At 41.1% G+C, this 23,565-nt stretch overlaps 2 protein-coding genes across 5 annotated transcripts in view; both read right to left on the reverse strand.

Annotated features, from left to right (window-relative positions):
• Positions 1-10,516, reverse strand: part of abcc12 (ATP-binding cassette, sub-family C (CFTR/MRP), member 12) — a 41,409-nt gene extending 30,893 nt beyond the window's left edge. The window contains exons 1-6 of one of the 3 annotated variants that reach the window (XM_023953691.2): positions 10,259-10,516; positions 3,085-3,141; positions 2,796-2,947; positions 2,569-2,715; positions 2,231-2,378; positions 70-306 (exon numbers count right to left, since the gene is read on the reverse strand). In XM_023953691.2, the coding sequence (XP_023809459.1) occupies positions 70-306; positions 2,231-2,378; positions 2,569-2,715; positions 2,796-2,947; positions 3,085-3,135 (735 nt within the window). In that variant the 5' untranslated portion in view covers positions 3,136-3,141; positions 10,259-10,516. Of the gene's footprint in view, positions 1-69; positions 307-2,230; positions 2,379-2,568; positions 2,716-2,795; positions 2,948-3,084; positions 3,142-3,234; positions 3,318-10,258 lie in introns of those variants that run through there. The other 2 variants (XM_023953692.2, XM_078944678.1) reach the window with 2 other exon arrangements.
• A 1,531-nt stretch (positions 10,517-12,047) lies between these two features.
• The window catches only part of cep89 (centrosomal protein 89), a 61,764-nt gene continuing 50,246 nt past the window's right edge, over positions 12,048-23,565 (reverse strand). The window contains exon 17 of one of the 2 annotated variants that reach the window (XM_011494064.4): positions 12,048-12,832. In XM_011494064.4, the coding sequence (XP_011492366.1) occupies positions 12,619-12,832 (214 nt within the window). In that variant the 3' untranslated portion in view covers positions 12,048-12,618. The remainder of the gene's footprint in view (positions 12,833-23,565) is intronic. The other variant, XM_020700744.3, reaches the window with a different exon arrangement.

The following is a 23,565-nucleotide window of genomic DNA, read 5'->3' on the forward strand; positions in this document are numbered from 1 at the left end:
TAGAGAAGGAGGACATGAGGGTGTTAACCCCTTCAGGGAGCAGCTGAGAGTGCAGTGTGTGGAGTTTACCTCCCCCATGGAAACGCCGCTGTGAACCCGCAGAGAGATGGCTTTCTGAAAGGCCATGGTGGAGAACGCCCCTTTGAGCCGGACTGCAGTCCGCAGGTTGACCGCCCACAGCAGAGAAATGAAGAAAGCTTTGAAGAACTCTGAGGTGAACAGGGCGACGGCCAAACCAACGCCGTACGCCACAGAGGAGCTGCTCGGATTCTCGATGTACTTCAAGATTTCATTGACCAGAACAGCCTGAAGAGCAGAGAAGACACAGGTGAGCCGGACCGATGATCAAATACCAACTCAGACCCGTTTCTGTGTTTCATGCTCACAGACCACTGACAAATGAAACTTCTAGGTTGTTTTGGAAAACTATGTTGAGGACAAGCAGAAACAGAACTTTGATTTGTGGTTCTAAAGCTACATTCACACGCGACCACTTCCAATGAAAAGTCCATGTAGACGTGCGTCTTGGACATCCACGATCCCAACTCTCACATTCTCGTGTAGCTACTCACATTCTGAAATCCCTTTTTGGGCAGCAAGTACAAAACGTGCGGCCAATTGAACACGTGTTAAAAGTTAAACCATGGAGTCCTGGACCGACCATGGAGATGGAGTCCTTTAATTTCATGGAACGGTTTGTAAATTGATCATGAAATGAATAATTAAGGTTTGTGCCCAACTGGAATTCTATGACACCAAGTCCTTTATGTATCGGAGGAGAGCCGGGGGGAAAAGAAAAGCCAGGAGCAAGATTAGGGAGTTTTGCACCGGTCTGACATTTTACCCCAAGCCTTTTTTAACTGTAGGGGGCAACCATGTCCAGTAAGCAGTAGAAAAAGAAGAGGAAGCCCCTCCCTGCTTGTCCAGTGTGAGCCCCATGAGCTAAATGCAGGTTTAGCCAATGGGTGTAATGCGTTCTTGAAGTGCGTCACATCAAAATCAATCAAAACTTTATTTGTAAAGCACTTTAACATCCACTAGAGATCCAAAGTGCTGCACAGGTAGGTTAAAATACAATTACAAGTAAAAATAATAAAATACAACAGTGACAGTAAAATAAACGTTAATAGAAACACTAATAGAGCTGGCCTAATTGTCATCTACTCTGGTGTTAAAAGCCAATGAAAAAAGATGAGTTTTTAGCAAACTTTTAAAATCATATGAGGACCTGGCAGACCTCACAGACAACAGGAGACAGTTCCAGAGTTTAGGGGCAGCCACTGAAAAGGCTCTGTCACCCTTAGTCACAAGTCGAGTCCTGGGGCCGTAGCTTAAGAGTTTTTGCCTGAGGAACATCAACCCATCGGTGAAATTGATGCTAAATTGAGAACAAAAGCCACAGTTTGGAAATAAAAACTCCCAAATCTTTTGATTAAAATACATATATCTATATTTAATCCAAATGAGAGCATGTGTTTGTCCAGGTTCCATGTTATATATTTCTTTTATGAGGTGGACTACCAAAAAACGCCTCTTATCTGCTCCTGATCCGGCCCTTCAGGTAAGTTTTGGATCCCTTTGCATGGATGGATGGATGGATGGATGGATGCATGGATGGAGATACGCATTTCTACAGTTTGTCTTCTTTAGTATCTTTTGTTTTTATTGTTTGATATAAACCAATTCCAAATCCAAACATTCGGTTCAGCCAAAACTGCGTAGATCCTCGTGAAACTGGATTGGCATTATAATAATCTACAGTAACATCAAAACCCAGTTTGTGGGAGGAAAGTAGCCCTGGACTCAGTTCTGACTCTGTTCAGAGGGAAAAAAGCTAAATTTTATATAAAAATTTAGGAAAACGAATTGAAACTGTGTCCAAACTGCTAAATCTTTTTAAATAATAGCAGAAACTGTTTACATTAAAATCGCTCCACGCCTGTGTGGTCAGGACTTTGTTTTATTATTCAGGAATAATCTGTGGTTATATGTTACCACTTCAGGATTTTACATTGAAGATTAACTCTACAGTTTCTGATTTTGATTATGTAATCTGACCTTTTACCTTTACAACAACATGAGCATTTATGACGGTTGCTTTTGTTCTTCCAAAATAATAGTCAAAAATGATTAAAATGTGGTTTTTATGCTTGAATTTGCTATATTTGGGCGTTAATAGTCTACATTCAGATATACCAGGAGGTGAAAGATTTATGAAAGGATAACTCACAGGGCCGACAAAAGCTGCAGCCATGGCCAGGATCCCCACGAAGACCGACAGGATCAGCCTGGTTCTTTGAAAACGAAGGGCCGTCGAAACCAGGGAGGCTTTCTGCAGGCCCTTCTTCTCCACCTCCTGCTCCCACAGCCTCCACAGTCTGCACAGCAGTCATTTCATCACTCTTTAACATTATTTTCTCATATGGAAGCCAACAGAAACTCAGCTGCCATTCAAGAAAAACAATTTTTCCCCGCAAACAAACAACTATCTTGAGGTTAGGGGCAGAAAAACCAGCAGCCATGAACACTTTAGTGCAAGGAGAAGCGGTGGAAACCAGATTGTGGCACCTTTCTCCGCTGGTGTCCGCGACGTCAAACTGAGACAAACCAAGCGAGGAGAAGTCCAGCTTGTTCCTGAACATGGCCCACATCATGGGGGTCATCCAGGCAAAGGTCACAAAGGACAGGAAGCCGGCGTTGTCCACCGGGTTTGATCTGGACACAGGACGTGATGATCGCCAACACTTTGAGAAATGCTTGGTGAGGTTTTTCCAGATGTCATGAGCATCACTGACCGTGAGGAGTACCAGCGGAACGGCTTCAGAGTCTGCAGGCTTTGGTGGTATTTCCCAAACAAAGAGTGGCGAGGTCTCCCATTGTCGGCATGCTGGGTCTGTTCTGGGTGGGAGATCTCAGATCCAGTTCTCCACCGGAAACCGTCGTCTGTCTGGAGGGTTCAAACAGGGGGGGGATCAAAGAGCAGAAGACCACAGGATGGAGGTGAAACAATGGCAAAGGGAGAGACACGCCGAACTCCCATCCGGAGCGTTCTCCTCACGGCTTGCGCTTTCTGGATTTACTTACAAATGAAGCTCGTCGACCGCTGCTCTTCTCTAAGGCGTATTCTGTCTTCATTTTGGCCTGTGGGGGGAAAATAAAAAAAATCACCTGAAGTCATTCATTAGAACACCAAGGCTTCAATCAGCAGCTAAAAATGCGATGAACGTGACGCACCCGTGCACAGAGATCATGTAAAATTCCTCACGTGTCTTGCATCATAACAAACACTCTGAAAATTCAAAGTCAATGAGTTACAGTACCCCCCCCCCCCCCAATCCCTGTTTACACTGTGCCAAAGTTCCTTCAGCCCGACTGAACGCAGAGTCACTATGATGAGTCTGCAGAATCCATGATGAAGATGCTTATTTTTATGTTCATGTTTTATAGGGAACCTCTGACACAGTACCAAGTGTCCCACAGATAACAAGATTTACAACAAAAAGACGGAATTTATGTGACTACTGTACTCCTGAAGGGAACGATCTGTCCTAACCTGAACAGATTACCGTCAAACCTGTTAGATAGGAAACATCTGAAGGAATTTAAGGAGAAGCGACATTTATTTGTACGATGGATCTAAAAGACATATTTGAAAATATTCAAAGACCCACTCCAATGAAAATTGTGTTTTTGGTGTTTGAAATTCTTGTTGCATTTTTTTTTAGGACATCGACACTCACTGGCCGCTTAATTAGGTACACCTGTTCAACTGCTCGTAAATGCAAATTTATTATCAGCCAATCACATGGCAGCAGCTCAAAGCATGTAGAAATGATGAAGATTATCTGCTGCAGCTCAAATCAAGCATCAGAATGAGGAGGAAAGGTGATTGAAGTGACTCTGAACGTGGCATGGTTGTTTGTGCCATCCGGGCTGGTCTGAGTGTTTCACAAACTGCTGATCTACTAGGATTTTCACCCACAACCATCTCTAGGGTTTGGTCAGAAAAAGAGAAAATATCCAGGGAGCAGCAGTTCTGTGGGAGGAAATGCCTTGTTGATGCCAGAGATCAGAGGAGAATGACCTGACTCGTTCCAGTTGATAGAAAGACAACAGGAACTCAAAGAATCACTGGTTCCAACCGAGGTCTGCAGAGGAGCATCTCTGAACGCACAACATGTCCAACCATGATGCAGATAGACTACAGCAGCAGAAGACCACGCTGTGAGTGACTTCTGTCAGCTAAGAGCAGGAAACCGAGGCTACAATTCATACAGACTCACCAATAGAAGATCATAAAAATGTTGTCTTGTCTGATGAGTCTCTATTTCTACTGCAACATTCAGACGGTAGAGTCAGAATTTGGCATCAGCAACATGAAAGCATTGATCCATCCTGCCTTGTATCAAGGGTTCAGACTGGTGGTGGTGGTGTCATGGTGTAGGAGATATTTTCTTGGCACACTTTGGGTCCCTTAGTACCAACTGAGCAAGGTTCCAACGCCACAGCCTACCCGGGTATTGCTACTGGCCGTGTCCATCCCTTTATGACCACGGTGTATCATCTTCTGATGGCTACTTCCAGCAGGATAAGGCGCCATGTCATAAAGCTGGAATCGTCTCAGACTGGTTTCTAGAACATGACAATGGCCGGACTCTAGTGGCCTCCACAGTCACCAGATCCAAACCCAGTACCTTTGGGTACTGGGTTTGGATCAGGAGATCGGCATCATGCATGTGCAGCCGACAAATCTGAATCAACTCGATGCTAAAAAAAAGGGTATAACCATGATTAAAAGAACATTAGGGATGCTTTTCAGATCGAATGATGATTGGAGTGGGTCTTTAAAATTTAGAGAACCAAACTGAGAGCCATCATGCAAAAAATAAATAAATAAATAAATAAAAACACTTCAGTTGAGAATCTTCCCTGAAGCGACAAAATTACTCCAAATACACAAGAACTGTTGCAGGAATTCCTGAAATTAGCAGTGGAAGATTTTAAAAAGTGCAAGTGACCCACGTGCGAAGTTCAGAGTTCGTGTTTCAACAGTCAGAAGGAGACTTTTGGACAATAAATTATCCATGAGAGATCCAGGAGAAGAAGACTATTGAGCTACAACAACACAAAGACTCAGAAGCATCTGGATTATTGCTCAAAATCAAAGGAGCAACTTCTGACCCACAATCTGACCTCAAAACTTCACTGCAAAATTCAAGCATGCTGGCGGTAGTATCATCATGTGGGCTTGAACATAATTTTTACATGTTTTAATTTAATTGCATGCTTTTTATTAGTAATTCATTCCAATTACTTTGGTTGCAGTTGTGAAATGTGTAAGTGTGTTGGGTTTTTCATGTTTCTTTTTCTCTCACTAGAATCTATTTTATTACGTAAAGCAAGAAAAGTGGTATAGAAATATAGCTGAATTTGAAATAAAATTCATCCAAATGTAAATAATCCCCACAGTTATCCAGAGTATTTAGGTCAGAGGGTGTTTTCTGGAACAGGCAAACAGTCAAACCCTGACACGGCAGGTCAAGAGTTAGGAAGTTCATCCCAAACCTGCACTGATGCCTCTCTGGGTCATCTAAACAGCCTGAACTCAAGGCTGCTGGGATGTGTGGAGCAATAACACAAGTGAACCCGCAAAAAACTTTGAAAAACGCTCATCTGTACACAATCTAAATGTATGGACCAGTATTTATTTATTCTTATTTAAAATGAATGAATGAATGAATGAATGAATGAATGAATGAATGAATGAATGAATGAATGAATGAATGAATGAAGCCTTATTTCTATAGCACTTTACAACTCCTTTAGGAGTACTAAAGTGCTCCAAATATTCCCAATCAGGCAAATTAAGAACAAAATTAAAAACCGCATTAATACAAAAAGCAGTCAGCAATAAAATACATAAAAAATAAATAAGAATGCAATAAAAAAATAAAATAAAAACGCCACAAACTACTGAGCATTAAAAGCCATTCCAAAAAGGTATGTTTTCAATAGATGTTTAAAGCGGTTAAGGTCAGATAACATGCGCAGTTCTGCAGGAATGTCACTCCATAAGTGAAGGGAAAAGCGCGGTCACCCCAGTGTTTCTGTCATGACCTGCAGGCACACGAGGCCAATATTGATCATCAGACCTTCAGACACTAGAACGGCTGCGATCAGTTAAAACCTCAGTTGAGTAAACTGGTGCGAGACCATGGAGAGCTCTAAAAACAAACGGTAAAAGTTTAAACTGAATTCTAAAATGAACAGGGAGCCAGTGAAGTGAACCGAGTACTGGAGTGATGTGTTCTGGGTCTGGGTGTTCCAGTTCACAGTCGTTCTGCTGCGATCTGGACCAACCGGAGACGGTTCAGTGATCGCTGGGTGACACCAAAGTACAGAGAGTTACAGCAAGAGGTAATCATGGTGTGAACGGCTGATTTTAGATAACATAACAGTTTGGTTTGGCAGCTGCACGGTCGTGGATAAGGAGAGACAGCAGAGAGTTGTAGACACGGCTCAGAAGATCATTAGGTGCCCTCTCCCCACCCTGACGGACATCTACTCCGCACGCTGCATCACTAGGGCCCAGAACATCATGAAGGACGGCTCACACCCCGGCTCAGACCTGTTGCCTTCTAGGAGGATGGATAGGAGGCATCAGAAGCAAAACGAACAGACTCAAAAACAGCTTCTTCCCCAAGACAATAACCATCCTCAATCCCAAAATGCACAGAAAAAATCTGCAATAGCACATTCATATGTACATGTTTACATATATATGTATGTGTATATATGCTTATCCACACTTCTGTCCTCTTAAGTGTCTACCCAACGTCATCACTCTACCTCATTGCTACCTCTTGCACATCTGACGTTTGCACACAAATTTTGGACATTCTATATTACAGTTTATATTTGTACACGCGTACATGTTGTACATACTGATTTCTTTAATTTCACATTTTATTATATTCGTTGTTTTTGCACTGAAATGACGATGCTTCAATTTCATTGTACAATGGACAATGACAATAAAAGATAATTAATCTAAACGACTAATCGACTCAGGGAAGGCTTAGCTTTCGCTAAAGTGATAAAAGCTCATTTTGACAACCTTGTCAATCTGTTTGTCAAATTACCCCCAGATTTCTAACAGCAGTGGAGTCAGCTGTAGAGGTGTCACCAAAAACAATTCTCTCGGTTTTTGATTGAGATTCTGGCTCAACCACTGCTTTACGTCGTCAACACACTTTGTTAGAATGTTTTCTGAGCTGTTGTTTTTTTTTTAAACTGAGGGGTAGATACATCTGCATATCATCGGCGTAGATGAGACCCGCCAATGACAGAACCAAGTGTCTGTTCAAAACAAAAACAGGGTTGGTAAAAGCAGCTATGAAGGTCATTGGTACACGTGAAATTCCATCTTTACAGCAAATCTACTAGATTTCTGTGACACGTCTAGCTCATAGAATCATCATTGTTTGTTTTCTCATGGTTTGTTTTCTGACTTTGAATTATTACCATCCGGACGACGCTTCAGAGCAGCAAATACAAAACCAACAGAACTCGTTCGTTCCATCAGCCGTAAGACTCCTGAACAAACTGTAAATAGTCTAGAGCATATGCCTCTAGTTGTTATTTGTGTATGTGTTGTCTTATTGTGTATGTTTATTCTATTGTGTTCTTTATGTTGTAGCTGTGGGCTCCTAAGCCCAAGACAAATTTCCCTCACGGGACAATAAAGTATTTATTGATTGATTGATTGAAGTGGCAGCAGATGTAACAAAAAAAAAAGAGCAGGACCACGGATAGAACCTTGTGGTACCCCACAGGACAGAGGAGCCACAGACGAGGCGGCTGACTGAAAAACAAATAAGATTTGAACCAGTCAGTGATGTCACAGTCGAGACAGGAGGACGAAGCTGCCGTCAGGTCCAATAACACCAGAGCAACGGGCTGTTTGGCGATGTCATTGTAGTAGGGCGGGTTCTGCGCCGTGTCCAGACCTAAAACCTGACTTATCAACAATAAAATTCTAGTTCTAAAAAAAAAGACTTTTTCTAATGACAAACGAGAAACAGGTCTAAAATGAGATAAAACAGACTTGTCAAGTTTTTTTTTTTTATAGAAGCATGTTCAACGGCAGATGGGACACGTTAATAAAAATCAAAATTACAATCTCAGAAGCTTCCTTTAGACCAGGGGTATCAAAAATACGGCCCGCGGGGCTTATCCGGCCCGCCAGGTGGTTTACTCCGGCCCACAGATGAAGAGTAAAAATCATAAGGATGATTAAAAAAGAAAGCAAGTTTCTAGTCCATTCCTGTGGCGAGTCATGATTTTTTAAAGAGATAACCGAAATGTGCAATTCCGCCACTAGGGGGAGCAAAGGAAAGGAAAAACAGTTGAAACAGCATATCTCTCCACGAGCCAAAAGCGAAACATGACAGCTCTGCGTCTGGGTTGGATGCACCTTGGTTCCCTATGAGCCTTACCGCTGTTATCTTGCTATAAGAATGATCATTAGCGACACCCTAATGACCAAAATGTTGTCAAACGTGAAGTGGAGTGAAGAGCTTTCCAGGAAAAATGGACAGAGTTTAAAACCCAAATGCTTTGTATGTCATCAACATCGCAGTGCTCAAAGAATATGACATTCAGCACCACTAAGAGACTTACCATAGAGAAAAGTTTCTGGATTGCTTTAGTGTCAGATGTAAAATATTCAGTCTGTATTACAGTTTTTCTCAGTCGCTTTAGTACAATTCTCAGATCAGAAGGAAATTCCCAAAACTATTTGTTCAGTCTTCACATCATGAAGTCACTTGTGCACATCATTTAAGCCGTTTCTCACTTCTTTGAACAAGTTGCAATTGCTTTGGTACATCTATGCAAATGATTATGTACAATTCTCTGCTCTTTGCTACATTATCAATTGTTTATGTCATGTTGATCAAAATGTATTATATAGTTCACTGTGCAATAGTCTTACTCCTCAAAACACCTAGTCATTAGTTCATCGTATAAGTCATTGACTGCAAAATGGTTGACCAAGTTGTCATAATGTGACAAACATATTTTGCTGCATTGCAAGAGAGGATATTCGCTGTGATGTGGATGAGAATTTGTGGCCTAACATACAGAAACGACAAGAGGTGTAGGAAGACCACACCAATTCCTACTGCACTGCCTGTACTATTGGACAGAATATTGTCCTATCTTTTTTCTCCCTTTGTGTTACTGTTTGCAGTGGGTTTTTTCTATGTTGGTATGACATGGTCTGTCAACAAATTACAATATGAACAATAAAAGTGTAAATGTGAATCTTGTCCAGTCTCTTGCAATCAAACAGAAAAGGTTTAACTTACATTTTACAATAATTGTCATCCAAACTTTAGCCACAGTTTACATCAGAACCTCCCTCGTGACAACATGACTAAATAATTTGACTGTCTTGTTCGTAGACAATGACACAAGGACTTGACATTCTGATGGCACTGACATGTTCAATGACATAAAGACTTAGTTTTGAGAGATGAACTAAAGATTTTGAGCAAGTTACAGGCTTTTACAAGAAATCCGTAGTGTTTTTTGCTGTTTGTACAAATTGTTTTGAGAAAATGCACACACGAATTTGCAAACTTCAATTCTGATCTGAGGATTGTACTGAAGCGACTGAGAAAAACTGTAATTTGAATAGACCAACTTTTCTTTAATTGAAATTAATTTTATTTGAGATCCATTGGCCCCAAGTGATTAGGCTAACATGTTGGTTGAGGCATTTTTTCCAACTGAGTAAAAAAAATAAAACAAAGCTGTTATTTTGCTTTTATGTTACTGGTCCGGTCCACTAGAGATCAGACGGGTTAAATGTGGCCCCGAACCAAAATGAGTTTGACACCCCTGCTTTAGACTATTGGCAGAAATCACATCAAGACAGCAGTTTGAGAAAGCGCTGGAATCCAAATGATCAAACACACCAGAAACAACAAATACTATTGTTAACAGAAAGCACTTTATCAATAAAGAGAGTAAGAAAATCCTCACAGGAGGCCGTAAAGGCCTCCTGTGAGGATTTTCTTACTCTCTTTATTTATGGACGGTGATTGTTTCTGAAGATGAAGTCTGAAAAACACTCTTTGGCTTCCTTAACACAGCTCTGATCATCTTAAAAAAAATCACAAACTCGATTGAAATGATCTGATTTACACCAAACAAACGGAAGGAAGGAGAAGCTGGAAGCAGAGATGGGTACCTCAGTGTGGAGGACAGCCACGGCGCTCCTCAGACTCACCGCCGACTCCTCTGGAACCGCTCCGGACTCTGCCTGGCTTTTTATGGAGATCAAAGGTCGTCCTGCATGCGCAGAGGTGAGCGCTGACTCAGTGTGGCCGAAACAACAACCGGATGGTGCAGGCAGGCAGGCAGGCAGGCAGGCGCTCTTCCACTGAAAGACGTCCCACACAGGGGAAAAACCCAGCCAGAAAACCACGACTGATGGGATCGTGAAGAATCAAACTAGTCGGTTCAGGTCTGGAGCCTTTGCCTTTTTTCATAAAACAGAACCTTTTGTGGATTCAGGAGGGAAATGGGCGAAGAGGCTTTCCGTTTTGCAGCATCTTCATCACCAAGCTGAATCTGAACACACTGACCAGAGTGGAGAGTTTTCTGAGAGGACGGCTCACCTGGCTGCAGATCGCCTGAAATATCTGAAATTCATGTTTTCTTGGTTTATTAGAATGTTTTTCCCCCCGACCAGCGTCCTGCCGGTTACTTCCAAACTGTGATACATCTCAGATTGTGGGTTAAATGCTAAATAAAAAAACCTTCAAGCAATTCTTTTCCTGTTCCTCTTTCTTCATTAGTATCTTCCACCACTTTTTGCAGCTTAACTTCTACAATTTTTTAAAATCTATTTTAACCTTTTATTTATTTAAATGTTCGGCTATTTTAGCTTTTTCCAGCTACGACTTTTGGTATTTTAAATCCTTGAACCGTGTAACCATTGTGCTATCCTAGGCACTTTAACATTGGGAGTTGGGTCATCCAGACCCACCAGACACTGCGCTGAACCTTTTTTCTTCAATGATTTGTGATCCTCACTGGTGTCCATGGATTACATGAAATCTTTCCACCTTTATCCACCTTTGTCATGGGAGGGAGAACACATCAAACTAAAATGTATCAAGCATTTTGCCTCCATTGAAATACATGGGGAATCCTTGGTGCAGAAGATCGCGGGTTTGATGCCCGGCGCTGGCATTTTATGGTCAACTTTGATCATCATTACTTTTAAGTTACTTTCTTGAAAACCTGCAGAAGTAGAAGATAAATCCGGAGGAAACGACGGTACCAACACAGCATTTTATATTCAGATGAGGTTTCATGATGATTAATGGTAAAAAATGAAGATGATTTATTCATTTCAAATCCTCACATATTTCAATTCTGATGATAAAGTAGACAATAGTATTCATTTGTAACTTTTCCAATCTAAATTTTACATACATAAGCGGAAATTTAAAAAAAAACACCTCCAAATTTTACTGTATTCAAGATAGAGATGTTTCAATTTTATGACTACATTAAAAAGATTAACACACCCAAGGCAAGTAACCCTGGAACAATTTGTACTTTTTAGTTTAATAATTAATCCCCTTCTCTAAGAAAACTTTGTTTTGTAAATATAATTTTTTTGTAATCTTTTTTTTAATATATTTTAAGCTATTTTAATCCTTGATGTTGTCTTTTGTAATTTAATATTTTGTTCAAGCTGGGGGGAAAAAATGTGAATGAAAAGGAAAATAGAGCAGCGGTCCCTTACACCAAAAAAAAAAGATCTCCACCTGCCGGACGCTCCTTGGTACTGCAAGTCAAAGTGCGCATGCGCAGTGAAGGTAGTGTTTCTTTTTGTTTAAACTCGTTTCCTGCGTTTATTGTTACACAAGAACGTGCCCCACGATCTGTAAAATCTCGCACTGATCTGCACATCATTATCCTAAAAATAAACATTTTAAAACTTTTTAAATACAGAAAAAAACGTCTTTATTCTTTTTAGTTTAGACAAAGGTATTTACTCACGTGCGTCTTTTCCTTTTCAGAAAAGGGAAGTGAAGTGATGCAGGTTTGCATAAAAACAAACTTTAAGTCATGATGTTTCAGGATTTCACAAGTGAACCAACGTTTGAGGAGCATGCTTGGTTGCAGTCAGAAGCTTCTGGTTGCAACAGAAATTCAACATAGAAGCACTGAAGGAACAAAAACGAGTCTCGTGGCAACAAATAATTCAGCTTTTTAACACGTCTGTGTGTAAACCACAAAGCAAAAATATATAATTTATTTTTCAAAATCAACATTGCAATATTGTTAAATTATTTGGCAAAACTAAAGTGCATCAAAAGTCAATGCTTAATTGGGTGCATACCACAAGTGTCCAGTAGATGGCACTATTTCCTCATCAGGACAATTGTCTGATTAAATATTACATTTCCTCATAGTTCTAACTACATGTGGATCAAATTTATACAAACGCAAAGTTAATGATTTTACCAAAGTTTTAATTTAAGAACCAAGTTCTTCCTCACAGAACGGAAACATTTTGAGGCGGAGCGTCTGTCAGCAGTAATAGTCCAGACCGTGCTTGGGTGGATGCTGGGAGGATGGAGGCGCCTCGTCCGGAGCAGGGGATGTGCAGCCAGGAGAGGCGCCGTCCCCACTCGTCCAGCCCTGAAGATCCCTGGTGGTTTCTGACTCCACCAGGGTCTCCCTCATCACCCGGTTCTCCCTTGTTGCCGCCTGCCACAGCATCTCCAGCTCCTCCTCCACCTCCCTGGAGGAAAAAAAAAAGAAGAGGGTGGAGAGGAAAAGATGACTGATTATTAATCACTTTTGAGAGTCTCGCTCAGTCGTCTGGCTGCTATTTTAGGAGAGGTGTGTGGCCTTCAGGTGGAGTCTTTCCCCTTTAAGAAAGCCGGAAGGTTTCTGCTGATCCTGATGGAGAGGAAGGAGGGCGTCGCCTTGAAGGTTACAAGACGAGAACAACCCTGATACGTTTGGAGAAAAGAACGGCGAGAATTCAATATCAAAGATTTATTCATCCATGAGGTGTTGTTTTTCGTAGAAAGTTTTTAAAAAGCGTCTGATGAGCCAGGCGGCTTCCCTCCATCATTGAGCGCGGACTTTGGCAGGAACGTCTCTGCATTATCACTCAAATTAAATGAAAAAGACCTATAGCATTTGTAGTGGGAAGTAATTATGCTGAAAATATTAAATCAATTCACTTTCAGTAAAAAAAAAAAAACTAGAGGGTTACATTACATTTAAATAACAATAACAACTTGGGCAATATTTAAAAACGTTTAATAAAATTAAGTTAACACAGTCTATTTAAACAAAGACATTTGTGCCAACAAGCTTTCCGTTCATCTGACCCATGATGGAATAAACTTTAGCAAGAATTTTACACGGTACGGCATGGTGGTGCAGTGGTTAGTGCTCTTGCCTCACACAGCAAGAAGGCCCCGGTTCAAGTCCCGGCTGGGGGACATGAAAAACTACATCAACGGGGGTCCTTTCTGTGTGGAGTTTGCATGTTCTCCCCGTGCATGCGTGGGTTTTCTCTGGGGTCTCCGGCTTCCTCCCACCATCCAAAAACATGCTACATAGGTTGATTGGCAACTAAATTGTCCCTAGGTGTGAGTGTGAGAGTGAACGGGTGTGTGTTTGTGGACATTCTACCCTGCAACAGACCCTGCCTTCGCCCACAAGTGGCCGGGATAGGCTCCAGCAGCCCCGTGACCCCGAAAGGGAAAAACGGTTAAGAAGATGAATGAATTTTACAATTACATTGTTTAGTATTGTTAACTTTAGGGGATTTTAGTAAAGGTGTTCCATGGTGTTCAACATGATTCAAAAACTGCATGGTGGTGCAGTGGTTGGCGCTCTTGCCTCACAGCAATAAGGTTCAAGTCCCGGCTGGGGGACCTGACACAGAACATCAATGGAGGACCTTTCTGTGTGGAGTTAGCATGTTCTCCCCGTGTATGCGTGGCTTCCTCCCACTGTCCAAAAACATGCTTCATAGGTTTATTGGCTACTGTCCCTATAGGTGTGAGATTGTGGCCCTGTGATAGATAAAAAAAAATCAACACAATATTGTTTTTAAATTTAACGCAGTAATGAGTAAATTCAACATAATGATTAATAAATTAAATGCAAGAATGTTGAGTACATTTTACATACTAGCACTATGTAAACTTACCATAACTGTGTACTGTAGTACTTTTTCAGGATAGTTTGTTCAGTTTTAGTCATCCCCTCTTTCTCCAATGTAAACAAAACAGTTTCGTGGGACCGGTTGACGAAACTTTTTGATTTAAATCTAACGTTTCATTTCTTTGAGTGTTCAGATGAGGGAGGAGCCGCTGCAGGGCGGCTTGTCAGCAGCATCCAAAACAAAACCAGGAGAGAAACTTCAGTGATACCTTTATAAGTCACGGTTACTCCCACTGAGGTAACTATTCTGGAGGTTCACATTTTAAAAAAACAAACAGAACCTTCCTTCCTCTGACACAGTTTTCACGCAACTATCGCTTAAAAACCCAGCAGACTGACCACAAACAGGAAGGATTTAAAACAACTCAGAACTCTGATGGTTCTTTTAAATGAAATGAGGAAGTATTTGGATTCCTGCAAATAATCATCAAATACCTGAAATGTTTGATCAAAATTCCACAAGTAAATGATTAAAACAGCCTTGAAAATCTAAATTTCTCCCTGGATGCACCTTTTCTCCAAGTACCACAGAATAAACAGACAGGGTGGAGATATTTTAAAGTTTCTTCAAACACAGAAGACAGTTTCCCCATAAATTGCTGTTTAAATATCTTCCTTCATGCTGCTGCTTGTTGGATTAGCCAACAAAAGTCTAAAACTCATCTGAATTTCCCTAAAGTTGATCCTAATCTTAATTTAATCTGTTGAAATTTAAAATCCTGACAAAAAAAAATGAAAATTCAGCATTTTTAAAAATGCATCACCGTAAATCTGAAGTGAGTTTCACATGTTTTGCTCTTTCTTGATTAAATAACATTTAAAGTTAGGAAAAACAATCTCAGCTGATTGTGTTGCTTGTTCTAGAGATCTTATAGATCATAAACACCACTTTTTTTTAAATCCAAATTTTCTGTAATTGGATTAAAAAAATCCCGCAAATAAATCTTAGTAATATTTCTTTAAAGGAGTAGGATTACTAGGGATGAGAAACAGCTAACAGTGTGAGAAAAGATGATGCATCAAAACGTCCTTATCAAACTGGCGATGCGTTTAAGTGCAATGCATCATAAAGTCAGCAGATTGTGCTGAACTGTCTGTTGGTCTGATCTCTTATTCCCCGTTTCCTGCAGGTTCATCTGAACCTTTTCAGCAGCAAAAGTTGATTTTAGACTGTGTGGAAGAGGATTATGGCCATGGAGAAATAAAAAAATTCTGACTTTAATCTCAGAATTCTCAGAATTTTCTATGCTTTTTTTTTTCCTTTCTCCTTGGCCCTAATCCTCTTTCTTAATACTGAAAATCTCCAAAATGTCACTTTTCTTTCCGCTGAATTGGATGCGATGAACTCTGCAGAAACACAATCACTAATGTTCTCATTCCTAACCAAATGTGTCTTTTTTGTGTGTGACTGAAGCCACACTTTGTCCCTCGTCCTCCTGGAGGAACAACCTGAACCGTAACCCGTGGCAACCGCTCTCGCTGCTGCATCCTGAAGCAGGATGCGACCATTAACAACTGCTGCTGTGAAAGATGAAATATTCAATAGACGAGGGCACACGTGTGTTTCTGTGGGGGATGAACACAAAGCCACACAGACACACCCACGTGTGGAACGATCGAACGGAGGCATCGACTCTGCCGTGGTTCCGCTCTTCCCGCAGGACTTTCCAGAAAATGCAGACGTCACGTGAGACTCGTCTCTTCTTTTAAATGCTGACATTATTAATTATTGATCAATTATTGCCTTCTAACTGCACCGACACTTAATTATGTCTTCATTAGTTCTAACCTCTTGCAGCCTCTAACGTTTCACCTGTGACAAATTTACAAAAGAAAATCGGAAAATTGAGCATAGACTTAAGGTTTGTTGGTAAAAATGCTAAAACAGAAAAATATATTAAATCAAAAGGACGTTTTAGTCATAAAAAACAGATAATTACTCAATATGAGCTTCATTTAAACGTTTAGTTATCATTTTAACCTTCCTTTAAGGTCTAAAACCAGCAAAGGAAGTTTCCTAACAGCGTCTGTCAGAAGTTACAGTACAGAAAAATTTCCAAAAGATCTGTAAACATCCTGGTCCTTTTGGGTCTCAGTCATGAATTTCAATAAGACTGATGATCCTATTCTCTTTCAGAGACCTGAAAATGTCACTGAGGTTAAAGAAAGCGCAATAGGCAGTAACAAAGCTCAATACATTATGGGATGCAACAGGGCTCTGCAAAATAAATGATGTCCCGAAACACTATGACAAAATGAAACTTCATAACAGACAAAAATCTGGATTCACAAGCACAATTTTTTGGCTTCTATTAAATAAAAAGCATAAGAATAAAGGATTAAGCATTAAATTCTTTGAAAAAAGCTGAGGCGAGAAGCCTCACCAATGAATCCCCACAGAGAGGAATATTGCTGATAATGGGACTTTGTTCAATTCATCATTTTGTGAATTTATTATTGTGTCTTTGGATGTCATCCATCATGCTGACATTTTGTGAATCATAGCAATTATGTCTTTTTATTCCATTCTGTGGGAGCGTGATTGTCTGTGGAGTCTTTCACAGATTTGTTTTTCTCTGCTAATGAAGGTGACGTGCTGGAACGTGAACCTGGTGGGTGGATGGGGTCTCGCTTTCAGCCATTTTTCCCTTTTGGATTTGTGTCCCTGTTGTTGTTCCTCTCGATTTTTGTGTTTACTTGAAAACCAACTCCAACGGAAATGATGTTTTCTGTGTTCTTAGTGGCTCTTGTACCATTTTCCTCATGATAGATGACTTATGAAGAAAACTGAATTTGTATTTCTGAGTGTTTGTTTAATTAAATTCCGGCAGATAAAAAATGCAGTTTGAAGTTGTAACGTTCAAATTACAATCGGTTGGCCACAAGCTCCATTCTGATGCAAATATAGATCCAAATATAGATCCATGCACGTCTTTGTTTTCCTCGTCTGAGCTGGAATCTGCCTCCAAACTGTACAGCTGGACTGCTCCAATGTTGCTCGCCATTTCTGTGTCCCCGCTAACGTTAGGTTGGGGGTGTGAAGGCTTTTGAGCTTGCGTGATAGAGCGTAGACAAAGGAATGATGCGAAATGAGCGCAGGCCTACTCCTTGCCAACAGTCCGGCCTACAATCAGAGGTGTACTTTTAGTGAACTGCTGCCGCTCTGCAGAAAATGTCCAAGAAAACGGCACCGATCTTTCGATTTTGGCTAAAACTGCATGATCGTAACTAAAAGACCACTGGGAACACTTTGAAAACAGATCAAAAGACTGGAGAGGAACTTTAAGCATGATGATTAAATCTCTTTCCACTCCTCTTCAGCATTTTAGGGGCCTTTCTTTAGAGTGGTCTGGGTGAATACTCGATTCTGATGGGCTGCAGGGTGTCTATTAAAAACTGATAATGCACACCTTAAAAACAGCTTCCAGTCAAATAGCCTGAATATTCTTTATTACTGTGCTGGCCTAAATGCCACTTTGTAAGTGAAACAAGAGAAATTGGGAACAAAAGGTGGACCTTCGTTATTTCACAGTTAGGTGTGTGTCAGCTGTCCGCATTTGACCCTAGCCTGGGGGGGGAGAATTTCACCCGTCCCCTGGGGGAGCGGCAGGCTGCAGAGACAGCTCAGGGAACCATTTGGTGGTTTAACCTTCCAATTTAATGCTGAGTGTCAAGCAGGGAGGCGTTGGATTTGGATTAAAAGGACTCAACTGTGGATTAGAACTCACCACCTTTCCACGTCTCAGGACAGACACTCTACCACAAGGCCACTGAGCTGGTCAAACAACAAAGACAGAAGCCAGGCAGCTTCCTCCATCTCTGTTCACCGCTTTTTTTTCTCTAAAGTTTCTTTGCGTCTCTGCAGAGTCGTGTGATTTATGGCAGGTTTGTTTAACTGCATGGCTTCCACAGACACTTCTCTCTGGGAAAAAGCAGATCCAGAAACACAACCTCACTGAAAAGCAGGCATAAACCCACTTAAATGTGTTCATTTGCTTTCTTAGCTTTAACATTTATTATTTATGAGCTCCATTAAAATAAAGGGCCGTCAGCGATTTATGCTCGTGTGAAAACGGCAGAATGCCATTCTAGAATGGTTTGAGAACGCAGTAACAAAGAAAAGTTGTGTTATGAGAACGGATCACAGGAATCAGCAGACTGGCTAAAATACAGCTGCTTTGACATGATCCCAAACTCTTTTTTTTGGGGTAATGGGGGAAGTATTTAGAGAGCTCCTGAAAGTCTCAGGCTGTGCTGCTTCCCTGGAGGCTGGGCAGAACTCAGCTGGCAGGCGGCGATCAGAACCGATCAGCATCTTTGCTGCAGCGGCGTGACTGGAATTCAAAGCAGCAGATCAGAGGGGAAACCGAATGACTCGGAGAGAATTTTTCTGCAGTTTGAAGGCGCCGAGTTCGTCTTCAGATGAGTGGATTGCTTTTGAGGCTCCACCTGTGAACAAGCTAAACTGTTCTCACCAAACCATTTCCCATTTTCGCCCACAGATAATGTGGAAAAGTCGAGCCGGCTGTCAGAACAGAACAGACATGCCGGGTGTTAAAAAGCTTGTTAAAAACCAAAAACTGTCTCGGATGTCCTAACCTATGCTTGCTTCTTGAATGACAGAATAATGAGAAGGTGGAACAGTGAGAACACTGATAAAGAACGGAAGGAGATGTTGGAAAAGCAACAGGCCAGCTCTGAAATTCTGCATCAATCTCTGCTGGAGTTACAGCAATAAAACAACTTCCTCTGAAAAAAAAAAAAACATTTCTGAAGGCAGGAGAATGTCTGCAGAGATGTTTTCACTTCTTTCTGTTTCATGTTAAGTTATATTTTCATTTAATATAAATGTTGATTTGATTTGAAATAAATCTTGAATCTTGAATATCAGAACACTTGGGGCGTTTTCCAACTGGACACATTTGGTTCGCTTAAAGTGAACCGCAGTTTGTTTCCTCCAATTATCCGGAACAAATTTTCACCCCATACACCCAAGTGGACCAGGAACCACTCTGCGACACATCTTTCCAGGAGGTATCGGTTCTTTTCCAATCGGACTGAGCTTCGGTTCGCTCTGAGATTCCTTCTGAACCAAAATGGCCACCGTAGCCGATGTAAACAGAGTAGGAAAGTAGCAACAGATGAGCCGCGGACAAATGTAAATGTTTGTGTTATCAAAGAGGGTCCAACTGTTTATCTGTTAGAACTTTTATTTTAACATCTTAAAACGCTTCTTAAATGATTTTCTGTTTCTTGTTGTGCGGCACGCGCCAGACGCTGCTGTGACATCATTTTAAAAGCTACCATATGGTTCATTACCACGTCTCTTAAAAGCAATGCCATAACACCAGAACATTGAAACACAGCAACTGGTTGAAATGTGATCAGATGAATGCTGACTCATTAAAACAATTTTTAATGTGACACACATTGCTTCTCACCTTTTTCCAGACAATCTATATATATGTCATAGGTTGTGTTCCAATTCCAACCCGAACCCCTACATAGTGCACTATATAGTGCGTTTGCCATTTTGTAGTGCTGTCTGAATCTACAATTCCAAAATCAAGTGCCCTAGAAATTTACCAGAAGTTTTTGTGAAAAACCGGTGTGCATTGATGCTCACTAGATAGGCGACTATAGACCACAATGCATTGGGTTGGAACCATTTTTACCCAAAAAATGTATTTAAATGTTTTTTTTTAATAAACCATCAATGCTCTTATCTTCAGAAGACAGTGTTCGTGATCGTAAATGATTGTTGCAAAGCGTTCAGGTCAATTAGATTTTAGATAGTAGTAAGCGTTGTGCTTTAAAATTTAGGGCACTAAGTAGTGGATATAGCATAAACACTTATCAGTATACCTTCTTAGCTGTCTTCTTGCCAGTAACCGGCCTGTAGCATGACTCCACCAGACCAGAAGGACGTTTGGAAAAAATATATATAAAGTTTGAATGCATTAAACGTGCAGGACTTCCATAATTTCTGCCTCTAGTTGCTTTGCCCCGCCCTCATAATTCCTAACCAATGAGTGAAGAGATTTTCAGCCAGGTAGTTTTGTTTACAAGCTTTAGTCCGGAACAGGAAAGTCTGCTTGAATGCAGTCTGAATACAGACCAAACGCAAGGTTCAGGACTGGGCCCGGACCAAACGCTTTTTCCAGTCTGAAGACAACTTTAAATACCTCCTTTAACATTTGAATAAAAAATGCTTCATTTAAGGAAATTTTTTTATCTTTTAGGTAAAAAGAAGTAATTTGCCACTGCTTAGCAGAGAAAACATCTGGATTATCCCCATGATTGATATTTTATCATGAGGATAAAAACATTTAGATGCAGTCGTTTCAGGGGAGAGAAGCTGGTCTTTTTCCTCACTGGTAGCCCTTTCCTGCTCTGGATGCTGTCTTTCATTACTGCATTGAAGTTTATGAAGCTAGATCTACCTCACCTTCAGCTACGCTGGGTTGTGACATCACTCTACTCGCCACTCATCAATCAGGCCTTTACTCTGAACCAATGGCTAAACAGCACGCCTTTTCTTCTCAGCCAATCACAATCATAGTTTTCCTTTTAAAAGGACCTATATCATAATTTTCTTAATCCTTTTAGAGTACACTATATCTTTATCCACCGTGAAGCATGGAGGAGGAGGTGTGATGGTGTGGGAGTGCTTTGCTGGTGACGCTGTTGGGGATTTATTCCAAATTGAAAGCATACTGAACCAGCATGGCTACCACAGCATCTTGCAGCAGCATGCTATTCCATCCGGTTTGCGTTTAGTTGGACCATCATTTATTTTTCAACAGGACAATGACCCCAAACACACCTCCAGGTTGTGTAAGGGCTATTTGACCAAGAAGGAGAGTGATGGGGGGCTGGCCTCCACAGTCACCGGACCTGAACCCAATGGAGATGGTTTGGGGTGAGCTGGACCGCAGAGTGAAGGCAAGTTTTTCAGCAATTCATGCTATTGAACTTCAACAATTCCTTCCTGGGCTTGAGTGACAATCATTTACAAGCAATAGGGCAAAATACAGTCTGCGACTGGTTAACCCTTACAGACTATGGACCCGCTTTAGCGTCTATGGCGACTGGTTAACCCTTACAGACCATGGACCTGCTTTAGCGTCTATGGCGAGTGGTTAACCTTTACAGACCATGGACCTGCTTTAGCGTCTATGGCGAGTGGTTAGCCCTTACAGACCATGGACCTGCTTTAGCGCCTATGGCGACTGGTTAGCCCTTACAGACCATGGACCTGCTTTAGCGTCTATGGCGAGTGGTTAACCTTTACAGACCATGGACCTGCTTTAGCGTCTATGGCGAGTGGTTAGCCCTTACAGACCATGGACCTGCTTTAGCGCCTATGGCGACTGGTTAGCCCTTACAGACTATGGACCTGCTTTAGCATCTATGGCGACTGGTCAGCCCTTACAGACCATGGACCTGCTTTAGCGCCTATGGCGACTGGTTAGCCCTTACAGACTATGGACCTGCTTTAGCGTCTATGGCAACTGGTCAGCCCTTACAGACCATGGACCTGCTTTAGCGTCTATGGCAACTGGTCAGCCCTTACAGACCATGGACCTGTTTTAGCGTCTATGGGGACTGGCTAGCCCTTACAGACTATGGACCTGCTTTGGCATCTATGGTGACTGTTTAACCCTTACAGACCATGGACTTGTTTTAACGTCTGTGGCGACTGGTTAGCCCTTACACACTATGGACCTGCCTAAGCGTCTATGGCGACTGGTTAGCCCTTACAGGTTAACCCTTAACTGGTTAACCCTGTGCAACAACATATGAACGTTGCATATCAGTGCAAAGCTGATATGAAAAGCCACTTTTCTTCCCGTCAGAATCATAAGATTTATGTCAACTGTGTTGCATATCAGCTTAAAAATGTTTTTCTTTGTTTTGAATCAGTAAGAAATAAGTTAATTACTTTAACAGTTGAAGAGTTGGATGTAAAATTTGAAATGAAATCAAAGCAGAAATAATTCAAAAACAAGCCAAAGGAAAACATTGTCAGAAAGTGTTCAAAAGATTGCTTGAAAGGGAGTAGGAGGAAGAGAACATATATATGCTTTTCTGAACATTTAATAATTTAAATCGCTGGCAGTTTTTCAGCAATTCATGCTATTGAACTTCAACAATTCCTTCCTGGGCTTGAGTGACAATCATTTACAAGCAATATTGCAAAATACAGAATCACGGATATTTAGAAGCTGTTAATTTGAAAGCAGTGTTTTATCTGCAATGCTAGAAGGTCCAGTTATTGAAAAACACACCAGGAGACTTTTGTGATTGATGCCTGCCTGTCCTAAACTGGAACAACAGGGTTCTGATGACGTGACTCACTGCATACCAATGGCGGCTGCTCGTGCACGTCACTGTGCACAGCAGCAAATAGGCAAAGGCCAATCCAGTAATGTATATCAATATGATGTTACTGCTGTTTTGCTTTAGGTCATCGGAAAAGAAAAGGCATAATAGATTCTTTTCTACATTTATGGATCGATTAGTGATATGGTAAGATGGATTAATTGATTAAGATCGATTATTGGATTTTATCAACTCAGCTATAGTTTTAGTAGAGGCTAATCTTATGAGTGTTGGAAAAAAACCCATAAAAGATTGCCGCTTGGTGCAGAACTGACCCTGAACAGTCAAAAACTTTGTTTTCTGTGATGTTTGACAGGCTAACAGTCTATTTGAAGCATCAGACAGGGAAAAGTAACCAGAGATTACTCAAAAAAATTCCATTCTGTATGTAAGGACGTTCTCGGATGGTTACATTTTTACAGGCTCATTTTCAAAGAGTTTTCCGTCACCTTAACAAAGTTCTTTTATGTGTAATTTAAAAGTCTGGCAGACACAAACCAATTAAATGGCTCATACCGCAATAGAATAAATTAAAATGATCAAATTAAATCTAGCCAGAAGCATGAAGGACCTCGGTGGGATCAGGTAAAGCCAGAAGGGCGGTGATTTTTGCGGCAATATGTGTGACTCGTCACTTAGCTGCCCTCCGGTCAGAGCAGGACAGGATCTTCCAACAATTTGATTAGCTGGCTTTCATTTGATAGCAGCAGGCAGCAGGCCCAGACATTGAGCTAAAAACAGACTGGCAGGGGAAGGTTTTTTTGGTGGTTCAAGGAGCCAGACTCCTTGTTCCCCAGCTCAAAATAGAAAGTTTGAAACTAAAAATATGGTAACTTTAGCATTAGAACTGATGAAAATGAACTCAGGTTTGAGCAGAATTAAAGCATTAATAGAATACTAATA

The sequence above is a fragment of the Oryzias latipes genome, chromosome 3, assembly GCF_053564925.1.
Source record: "Oryzias latipes strain Hd-rR chromosome 3, Olatipes_Hd-rR_3.1".
Taxonomy (NCBI): domain Eukaryota; kingdom Metazoa; phylum Chordata; class Actinopteri; order Beloniformes; family Adrianichthyidae; genus Oryzias; species Oryzias latipes.